The 11,560-nt window shown below is 41.8% G+C and overlaps 1 protein-coding gene across 1 annotated transcript; it reads right to left on the bottom strand.

The window, feature by feature from the left end:
- Window positions 1-283: 283 nt before the first annotated feature.
- On the bottom strand, window positions 284-9,982 carry pxdc1b (PX domain containing 1b). The gene is made up of 5 exons (XM_070852677.1): window positions 9,607-9,982; window positions 3,953-4,044; window positions 3,697-3,814; window positions 3,477-3,588; window positions 284-2,964 (listed from the first exon to the last, which is right to left on the bottom strand). The coding sequence occupies exons 1-5, from the start codon at window positions 9,860-9,862 to the stop codon at window positions 2,841-2,843; spliced, it is 702 nt and encodes a 233-aa protein (XP_070708778.1). The 5' UTR covers window positions 9,863-9,982; the 3' UTR covers window positions 284-2,840.
- Between the last annotated feature and the right edge of the window lie 1,578 nt (window positions 9,983-11,560).

Genomic DNA, 11,560 nt, shown 5'->3' with positions numbered 1-11,560 from the left:
TAGTGTAATGTACTGGATTATATTTCATAAAATGAGAAACACATGTGTGTGTATGTTAAAGATAAACTGTGAAGCAACTGGTAACTAAAGCTGTCACATTCATGTGGTAGAAGTAGAATATTTAACTCTGACATGGGGATGAGAAGAAGTACTGTAAAAGTACCTTGAAATTGTACTCAAATGCAGTACGTGAGCTCTCGACCTGCTATTTGCAGCATTATTTATAGTATTTCCAAGATGATTTCCACAATAAACAGTCACATGAACATTTCTTTTATTGGAAACTTATATTTGAGAAGCTTTGAGAGTAATAAGTTGAATCTAATACTGTCTGTATAGCTTAAAATTTATCAAACACGTTACCACATAAACTTCATTTTCAAAAGTTATCATTAATCTTCATTCATTCACACGTTTGACACGTTTACACACAAAAAGATCTCACATCACACATGAGCACGTAAAAAGGAAGTGACGAGGCATAGACTGGTTAGCTCACAGAGTGTTGCTGAAAATAAATAAAATCTTCCGTGTAATATTATTTTCTTATGATCTATCACAGTGTCCTCTGGATCCTCACAGCTCTGACTGGCATGATGGGCATATTGATATGTCTGACAACTTCACTGAAACTAAGGGAACCAGCATCAACTCCTGCAACTGAGTACCATTTTAGTCTGTTAAAACTAAATCTATAATTATCCAAGCCTGCACAGGGTCCTAAGATAGACACTTGATCTTTAACTATGAACTCATACTGGGTTTGATAAAAATCAAGCGCTTCTTTGAAAAACAGGAAGTTTGGCCCTAGTATGAAAAATTTAAATTCCAGTTTATTTCTATTCAATCTTATCAATCTTTACCACAAAGTTGTTTTCTGCAAGACTAACTTTTTAAACAGGAACTTGTAGGTCCAAAGATTATCCTCTTAATTCAAGAGGTCATTCTTGGACAAAGGAGAAAGACAAGAAGAAATAGTTTCTCACCCTGAGAAAGAGCTGCACTTTCTCAAGAGGTGAATGGTGATCATGACTGTGTTACTAAATAGACTCATGCGGAGGGCCGTCCCGTTGAAGTCCCGTGTGCCAAGTTTGTGAGGGTCGAGCGCCTTTGTATTTGGAGGGGCAGAAACCCTGACACACGCTGTTAGCCCACATTGTACGTCCACAATGACTTCTGCTTTAACAAAACTGCCAAAACAACGAGATACACACGGATTTCATTACAGTTAACCTCACACAAATATACACTTTTGTTGTCCTTCACTTGCATTCAAAACACATGTAATGCAGAGTTCCACAGTTTCATAAAAGGCGCGACTAGACGTGAATACAACCTGTTCGTGTTGGGAGGGGCCATAAAACATACAAAAAGCATGAATTTTAATCAAGTGTTTGCCTATTTCACACAACTTTTCCCATAGAAACTTAGTACAGCAAGGTCGTTTGTCTTCTTTAGATAAAGACGGGACTTGTTCTCCCGCTGCAGGCCGAGCTTCAGACTCCCACATTCAGTAAGACTGCAGTCAGCTGTCTGACTGAACCCACACATGTCATCTTCCAGGACGGGTCAGATATGACCTCAGTCGACCCAGAAAACAAAGCTTTCTTTGCCCCAATTTATCACTCGTCACATGGCAGCGAGAGCAGTCAAGCTTGATCAAATTATTTGTTTATCAGCATAAAATATGCAACATTGCACGCTACATTACAGACACATGTTACATTCTAATTTACTATTCAGAAATAAAAAGGCAGCTTTACGTTCTCTCTTGGGAGAATGTTGTAACAAAACCATGATGACATGTTTTTTCATATACTTCAATTTGGCAGTAGTCCAAGAACCAACTGAAACAGACACATGAACAGTATATATGTATACCCATTAAAAATGGACCTAATGCTTATGCCAGCATGTGTTTAAACCCATGCAGTCTGCTTTCACTTGAATCTTAGAATACGCTCACGCCAAAAAAAACAATTGTGATTCACAGCAACAAAACAGGAATCCAAGCTGGCATTTTACAAATAAAAAATGCTGGTGGAAATTGCACCATAAACAAAATATCATACACAAAGCTTTGTGACTGCTTCCTGTGTTCCCATGGGAGTAAAACACCAGAGTGGTGGACACAGTGAACAACACTTCAGGGAGCAGTTAAAACCAGAAGACAATAGGCTTTGCAGATGCATTGCAAATCTCCGAGCGCACCGGTCCGATGCTATCATGGCGGTCCACTGGAGAATGAATGCAAAAGATATAAAACAGCTGAGGAAGAAAAAGAAGGAGCGCTGGTCAATTCAGCCATGTTTTTAGGTAACAGTGCAGCACTCATCCCCTCTGATTGCAGTCACACTCCAAACCACAGACATCAATGTTTGATGTTTTTAAAGTCTTTTTAAGTCATCAAGCTACATGTTTTGAAACCTCTCCAGCTGTTTGCACCTGCTAACAGACTGAGGGACCTCCATTATTGCTGCCACAGGTTGCATTACAACACCTGAAAGTCCACCATGTGTTTTTCTTGACACGCTGGAGTGATGCTCTGAATGAGGCACACTGGTGATGTCGCTTAAAGTGGCAAAAACAAAGTGTTGCTGCTGCTGCTTCTGCTGCTGTTGCTGCTGCTGCTGCTGCTGCTGCTGCTGCGTTCTTTTGGTGGATACTGTACATCTTCCCAACTCAGCCTAGAGAAGGATTTAAGCAACGCAGGAGGTTGCTAGAATAAGCAGCAGCATCTACTTGGAGCAGCTTTGTGCAGCGTTGCATAGCTCGGTTCCATTTTAGAGTACATGTTCCTCAGTGATGGCATCATATGTCCATCAACAGGCGTCAGTTCCTCATTCCAGGATGTCAGTTTCAAACGGGACCAGATGGTAGTAGGAAAGGTTGGTAACATACGCTTCTGTTTCCTCGTCACACACATCCGCTTCCATTGGCAGAAACTCTGGTCCATCCTCATATCTGGCAGTAAAATGAAAGACACATTACTCTGTGGACACCATGGAGTGTTGTAGTCTAACTCATGAATCAAAGATGTGATGCATTTGATTTAAAGCCCTGTGTTAATTGTCTACATCAACACATAGAGACTTTATTTTGTAGTAAAACGTCAGAGCACTGCAGTGGTAAAAAATCTCAGCTATTTAAGAGTGATGTAAAGTTTCGTTTTGTGTTAAGAGCAATGTGTTCCTCTTTTGCTTCCTACACACACCCAGGGAAGGAAGAGGTGCACAGACACACTTCCTGTGGGGGTGGAGGGTCCTGGGTTTGGTTCACATTCCACCCTCACCAAAACACTTACTGTACACTTGAGGGCAAACATGTAAATCCACATATTTAATTTGAGTTACACTGCACACCAGCTTGTTTTTCTCATTGCATCGCATTTTTGGAGAGCTCAGAACCAATGATGCAGAATTATTTTACGAAAAAGTGAGAAGACAGAAAAAATGAGGAGTGGTCCTAATACTCACGTATGCTCCAAAGAGTCGGTGGATGAGGGTCTCTCCTTTTCTTCAGGGAGACTGTGATCGAATACGATGGTTTCTGTATTGGCCAGACAGAATCCATTGGAGCGCATGATTTCTAAAAAGGTAAAGAGGGCAATATTGGGTCGCCTGTCAAGTCGTTATGACATTAGGGGGGTCAACAGTGGCTCCATCTGTGTGTTGCAAAAGACGACTAGATTTGTACCTGATATCTTGATTGGATTCTGAAAGCACGGTTGGATTCTGTGGACTTTGTCATTCCTCAGCACCTGGTCGAGCGGCGATCGCTCAAAGAAGGTCAACATCACCTCTGACCTGGAATACTGTGGAGTCAGCTTTTTAGTCATTCAGTCCATAGACTTATAAGTTTCACATCTTCCTTTTGTCCCCAAACATGAAAACCTTCTAAAAAAAGTACTGTTTTCAGATATTAATGGAAGGGTAATACTTTAACAACTGACCTTGCATGGCATGTTGATCGCATTCTTCAGTAGTCTTTCCACCTCGTTCAATTTCTCCTCTATGTCGTTTGCCTCTTTGACTTTTACCAGCCCTGAAACAAAGAAATATGTGTTGTTACAGTGTCAGATAGCTGTATTTTTTTCTAACCCCCACAAAAGTACCTGAACTACTATAGTTAACGACAGTAATAATTAAAGAGGCCTAGAGAATTACATAAAAGATATTTCAAAATACATATTCAACAACACTGACCTCTGATGTACTAAAAAAGTTGGCCCACAATCAGAATGTTTAGCGTAACTATTTCTGTGCCTGTGCGATAAAAAAGGGCAGCTGCAATGACCTTTACTTCTATCAGACTGTTATCAGGATAGAGGTCAGGACACAAAATGTCAGACAGGTCTGAAATTATCCCGCGTCATGAAAAAGGTTGCAACAAATGCAGCTGAAAAGGTAGTAGCCAGTTTAACACTGTGACCTTTTTATCAACAATGTCTCCTGATATTTACCCCAAGCAGGAGGAGGGTAAAAATAGACCAACATCTCATTGTCAGTGCACAGTACAAAGTGAGCCTGCAACATGTTAATCCTACATGAAACTAGGAATGCAATTTAAGAAGAAGTGGGAGTGTAAAATCAGCACTTTTAGGAATACAAGACTGGCGTGTGAGCGAGCAGTCAGCAGAGCATCATTTACAGCCCTGCTGACAAAGAGAAGTGCTGAGGAGAATAATGATGAAGACTGCAGCCACACTGATGAGGCTCCATCTGATGAACGTGCTGCGGACAAAGCGTAGTCACACAGCGGTTACTGTTACATGGAAGTACTGAGCAAGGGAGCCTAAAGTAACACTATGCACAGTCACAGTCTCATCCATTTATAATGGCCAGCGCTGATGACATCATACCCAGGGGGATGAGAAGAGTGATTGGGCTGTTAAATCATCAGTAGGAACCAAGTCAGACTCCCACCCAGTCTGAGCGTCGCTCTGCCTCCGGATCATGTTCTTCTGTTTAAGACCTGTCTGCCCTCTGTAAATGTGACCAATCATACATGCCGAAGGCTTGTACTGATATGTTGTGTTGTTTTGTCATAATCACGCAGCTGTTTCAAGTTTTTAGGCAGTTTAAGTGATTCTGTATAAGTAAAATAGCATTAGAGGTACTATTTGAGAGTTTAATAAGACCCGCTGTGGTCCACCCTTCCTGTTGAACGATGAGAGAAATTCTAGGACGTTTACATGAAGGTGATTGTACAGACTGCAAGCTGAAAGTAGCTCAGACTGTTTTCCTGTAGCTGTGGTCAGGAAAGAGCCTGCAGGATAAGTGGACAGAATACTAAAGACAACTCCAGTCCAGAATAGGGCTACAACACTAAAATGTGTCACATCATACCACTATAAATGAAGCATTATGGTACTGCAGCGACACCCCGGCCTACAAATCATGTTCTTCAAGCGTAGGGAGCATGCTTGTTTTGTACAGACCCCAGCAAAAAGAATCACATCACCATTATCTTCATTGGCAATATCTATCAATATCTATCAATAGGGACTGGTGACAATCATCACAAGTCCTCATCTCCACTATAACATAGTGACAGCGTGGTCATGGAGTTGAAAGTCCAAAGCAACTTCTACCAAGAAGAAAAAAGCCAAGGTACACTGCTGTGAGCAGGAGATGTCACTTGTCAATTGATTAATATTTCTGAATGCACTGAAAGTCCAGAGGTCAAAGAAGGTGTGAAAGGTGTTTTGAAGAAGAGATGACATGATGTTGAATCACTCCCACATAAGAATATATAACTACCACTGTGTCTGTGTCCAGTATGTCAGTACTTCCAAACTTAAATTAAACAATAGCTCTGGTAGGGATGATGACGAAGGGATTATCTTTACTGCATACACTAGCAGGCTGTGCCGAACACCAACAGGCTTGTTTGATGTGCAAAACAGAAGTATGTGCTGCTATTTTTGCAACAGCTTGGTGCTTCTTGCGCAAGATTTAATTGTGTTAACCACATTGGACCTGGAGTGTCTAGTTGCACTTTGCTCATACAATACTGTATCATATTCAGTGCAATTAGACATGTCTACAGGTCAAAGAGTGAACAATGAAGGTAAAACAGAAGAAGAAAAGGGGTTTGGGTGCTTTTGGAGAGGTTAATGTGGATCGCCTCCATCAATTAAAGAATCAGAAAAGGCACAAAGGTAAAGTGAGCACTGCTGACTTGGTCTGAGCAGGCGGGGAGCACAAAATGCAATCAATCTTGACAACAAAATTGCAGTACGCCTGTGGGCTCCCAGAGGCACGCCTCCTACTGCACCTTTCCTCACTCTGTGACGGGTGGCAAATCACTAAAATACCAAACAGGTATTTCATCTCAAACTAAAAAATATGAATCTGTGTACATTTCATCTCAAATTTGCTCTGTTTGTTACAACTGCAGGGTTGTCCTCTGGAAAATATCCTGACAAAATGCAGCTATGTTTCCCAAAGTGCATTTCCTCCAATTTCCTGTGAAAGTGTCTATTTCCGGCATGGACTTCCTGGATACGGTGGCCCTTGTGTTTTAAGTAATTATTCAGCATTTTCTTCCTCATTTTCGGGTACAAAACTCTTTTAGTGAGGGAGTGCTTTTGGTTGTTTTTTATGGCCTTCACTCTTAATTATCTCCATTTTGTCACATCAGCTTAAGTGAGTGTTTATTATATAGTGCAACAAGCTGGTAAAATAACAGTAATTACATAGATAACAGGAATAGGAATCTTAGCGTATGTGCCTGCCTCATAATTTCTGTAATTGCACACTAAAATGACCCGTCTGTTAGTTCTGTGACAACATACCTTGTTGACAAACCACTTCTGCTGTTATCTGAAAGAACACAGTCGATCTAGCCCTACAACGGGAACTCAAACACTTTATCTAAACAGTCATCAGAGGCCGTACTCACCAGCTACTGTATTTCGCAGCCATCTTCTGCATGGATCTGATAAGCACATGTTAGCAGCCCAAGACTTTATCATCTGACCACTAAAACATTCGTCAGCATGTTATTTCTGGACGCCTCAGTCGACGAGATGAGCACATCAAACCTCAGTGGGCATTCATGTCCATGAGCAGGTCAGGCTTCGTTACACTCATTTCTTGTACAAGTGTGTACAAGTGCAAGTATTGTCTGTGTGTCCATAATCACTACCTGGTGCACTATAGTTATCTAAATATATTTACTTAAGTTTATTATTTGATATTATTGGTTAGACAAACACCACAAACTTAAAGCTTTTTACCTGAGCCTCACTCTCGCTGCCCTCACCTTGAGTTTAGAAGAAGAGGATTTTCACAGGTCACAGTACAATAAAAGTGGGATTGCACCCATTGAGTTTTATGTGTATCAAAGAGTGTCAAGTCCACAAATGGAAGGAAAAATACCACGTCCATAATGTGTCCACCACGAACAAACATGGTCCGATGCCCATCCTTTGATAGCTGGATAGATCAGCACTATGATTACCAAATGAAATGATGATTCATTAGTGTACAAGAATGATCTATTAAGTATTTCTCATGTAGGGAGTTGTGAATGACTGTAAGCCGGAGTGATTCTGCGTCTACGTTCTTCTGTGGAATCTGTGAGCAATCACTTCCTGTCTGTGTTCACTCCGGGGTCACATGTAAGGTGAGTGTTAGAGGGCCTTCAGAAGGACTAAATATGGGAAGTCCACTCCTCCTCCCAGTGCTCCTCTCTCCCTCTCATCATGACATCAGACTGAAAGCTCTGCACGCCGTCTTTGTTGCCTAGGCGCAGCACAGAAACAGGAAAACATGAGCTGAGCCAGAAACTGGAGCAAAGTGGACTGAGAAAGGCCAGAGCTACATTTTTTTTTTCAAGGGAACTTTCACTCTGAGAGGCAACTAGAAGGGATGCAAATGAAATATTGTACTGAGATTGGAATTAAGGACAGGCCATTAGGGGAACGTTATTAACCGCTTGAGTCACTAAAGTAACACTGATATCGCAGCATTGTCTCTTTTAGCTGTAATCTGGATATGAAGGGCGACAGACAGAAGTAAAAAGTGAGTCATGAGATCTGAAATGTGTCTTCCCAAAATGCACTGCACTCTGCACTGGCAGCGGCAAAGCAGCCAGCTGTCAACAAGCTCGTCAGCTATTTCAGTGCACGGGCAGGAAGCGAAGCTTTCCAGTCGCCACTAAAGGGATGTTTCCAAAACATTCATATAGGCTCAGTGGGTAAAGACAAAAGGGAAGTGCCAAGGACTGTGTGGGGAGATCGTACACAGAGAACAAGCTGGGAACTCTGCCAAACCTGTTGGCAGTGCCACAGCACCACAGTGTCAAAGATCCAAACCCTCGGGGCCATAGGGTTACTACAACGCCCTGCCTAAAACTCTGCTGTTACACCAGATGAAACTAGAAGATGTCAAAGCATCTTTTCATGTTTTAGAACATTTAAACCTGTCAAGGAAGTTTTATTTTTCACAGATGTTTAGTGATACTGGTGCATCAGATGCATCTTCCACATGGAAGTCACTGTTGGCACCTCTGGTATTTCCCATTGGGAATCCAACATTTAGACCACAAAGAGGTGAAAGCAGACGTTTACAGACCATACAGCCTTTCAGCTCCAAAATATTGACAAGGATCTAGAAACATGTCGTCAGCATGTTGGCCTTGTGGTTTACAGGCTATGTGATAGGTCTACTAATGTGACAGCCGTAAGTGGACTTTGTTAAATATTAACCTGTCCAAACAAAACCATTAAAGTCTAAGCTTTGAAACAGCTTAGTTCAGATTGGCCCTAAATCCCTATTTTGCTGCCCTAACCTTAGAAAGCTAGAAAGTGAAATGATGCCTAATAATGCCATCTATGGTTCTCAATGGTTCTCAATCTATAAATGTTTTATAGTTTTACTTCAGAGTGCTTGTTGAGTTACAAGGTCTGACTGTAACCCACAAAAATGCAAAGAAAAAAACTTTCCAAAAAGCACAAAACAGGAGTTGTTTTGGTATCTGAGGCTAAATGTAAACAGGAATAGAATCTTGTAGGGGTTTTTCTGTGCAGGCAGAAGCAAGTTTTTTTTCTGGTAGAGCCAAACAACAAGTCCAAAGGAGTGATCAGTAATGGTATAGTAGCTGTGTTTTCTTTTTTAGGGTTAGGGTCTTTTCTGCTATATTTAATATAGAGGCACATAGGAAAAAGACTGAGGTCAGGTTTGGACCCAGGATGATGCAGTAAGGACTAAGCGTCATGGCACCAGCTCTACCCAGCCGGACACCAGGACACCTCTCTGCAACTGAGGCGGATTTCTGTTGCAGCAGAGTGGAGAAGGATTATAGTGACGCACCGAAAATATTTAGCTGATTGAGAGAAACTTAATCTAAAACAATTTTGATATTTGATTAAGTTTAAGTGATTCATGCCAAACATCTGCTAGATGCAGTTTTTCAATCACCAGTTGCATGAAAAAGTATTTTAGGCCCGGCCACCTCACATGGCCCCATAATTCACAGCTACGCCCCTGATCTGCATGTATCCCTGAAATGTATATGCACAGTTATGTTACTTGTGATATAGTATTAACTGCTCTGCCATATAACAGTCACACTGTGTTTATTTCCCATCTGACCAACCTTCTATCAGAGGACACTTGGAGAGGTCTCTTCTGTCCTCAGGAAAAGACTCTACCAGTCTCTTAAACAGCCGCCCCAGATCGGAATAACTCCGGTGCAAGTATAAAATGTTCCTGTCAGACCACTCTGTCCTTATCTCGAAAAACTCCTCTTCCTCCCCCCGCTGGCTGATGATGAGCCTCCGGATCCCGTTGACCCAGCAGTCCCGCACAAACATGTTGACCAGCGACGTGCCTTCAAACACAGCCGATGCCATTCCTCAGGCGTCAGTCCCGCATGCTGGGGGTGTGTGTGTGAGGGCTGGAGGGGTCCACAGAAAGACGAAAATAAAATCCCAGACTGAAGAAGAAACTTCGGCAACTTTTGGGTCAGACCGCTGTGAGCTGCAGCTGTGTGTGTGTGAGCAGCAGCAGCAGGAGGAGGAGGAGGAGGAGGAGGAAGAGGAGGATGGCTCAGCCCATCACAGGCGTAATCTCAAACGTGGCATGATTTGAGAGAGAAAAAAAATAGACAGACTTTAGAGTCATAGAAACCGCCCCCGCAGAATGGAATTGACAGTATCGATCCAGCAACAGTTTATTTTCGGGTCATCGAGATGTGGAAAATATTTAAATGAACAAAACAAAAAAGTCCCAGGAAAAACTGCTGCATCTCTCAGAGTCCCTCCTTCAGTCTGTCTTCAGTTCTCTAAATCCACAACCCTTCACCTCTCACAGTTTGGATGAACATTTGATCTTCTTTCAGCCCAGTTTCCTCCCCTCTCCTTCCTCCCTCCTTCCTTCCTCTCTCCTTGACAACAGGGTATTATTATGCAAAGAATGCAAAGGGCTGCAAAGACAAAAACTACCCATCTCCTTATTTATAGTCAGGGGACATAGCTTATTTTCCCCTTTTTTTACTCAAAGGCTTTTATTAGTCCTTGATTTGACGCCGTTGCCACGTCTGTCCTTACATCAGTAGCCTGCACTTAATCTTGAAATTAGATGTTTGAAAATAACCACAAGAAAAAAAAAAAGAGAGAAATGAAATGTTAAGAGGCAAAGTCCAATAACTCAAATCTAGCTGTTTGCATGCCAGCTCAGGAGCATTTACTTTTTGCCTACGCAAGCTTCCCCATTTCTGACCTCACATAACCAGCGTCTTTAGAAAATACCAGCATTTTAGCCAATATTAAGCCACAGCCAAAAAATGATGCCCTGCAGCATATTATTTGTCTCCTGTCAGAGTGACCAAAAAAGGAGCAGATTTTCTCTGCATTGCTGAGTTGAGCAGCACACTAATGTTTCCCTGAGTGGAGAGGCAGAGGCCAGTAAAAGAGCCTTACAGGAAGTCATGCCAAGTCATGTCGGCTAATGACAACTGAGCTGTAATTAACTACTGTACTGTCTGCAAACTGTTCTGGTAAAAGCAATTCATAACCATGCAGTTCCTAAGTAGCATGTTAATTGCAAGTAAAAGCCAGCTGTAAAACACTCCTTAATGGACAGACGCACAAATGCACACGCTCATAAATTTGGACAGAAAACTGAAAATTTGTACTGTTGAGATCATGCTGTCATGTGCACATTACGTTTTATGAACACATTTTACATTTTACAACGTCTGACATTTTATGAGACATTTCACGAGCAGGAAGTTGTTGCAAAATCCTGCATTCATGGCCATTTGGAGCTCGCAATCGCACCTTTGTGAGTGTTTCAGTGTCACTTTTGCAAATGTTAGGACTCCAAACAAGGCAATGCAGCCAGTCAGGAGAATATAAAGTTTTAAATTGCCGCATCGATCTCCTTAACATGTGCCAGTATCGTTTTCAGCCCTTCAGTTCCCTGGTGCTAGTGAGAAGACATATTAGATGGTGGTGACGTCAAACTGTCTGCATTTAAACGATGTTAGAAAAGGAAATGTTCTTCATTGACAATTTTTCTTGAAATGTAATGCTTCATATACATTACAA

Source organism: Pempheris klunzingeri, chromosome 21 (genome assembly GCF_042242105.1).
Source record: "Pempheris klunzingeri isolate RE-2024b chromosome 21, fPemKlu1.hap1, whole genome shotgun sequence".
In the NCBI taxonomy this organism is placed as follows: Eukaryota; Metazoa; Chordata; class Actinopteri; order Acropomatiformes; family Pempheridae; genus Pempheris; species Pempheris klunzingeri.
This window is presented reverse-complemented; position numbering and strand designations above follow the sequence as displayed.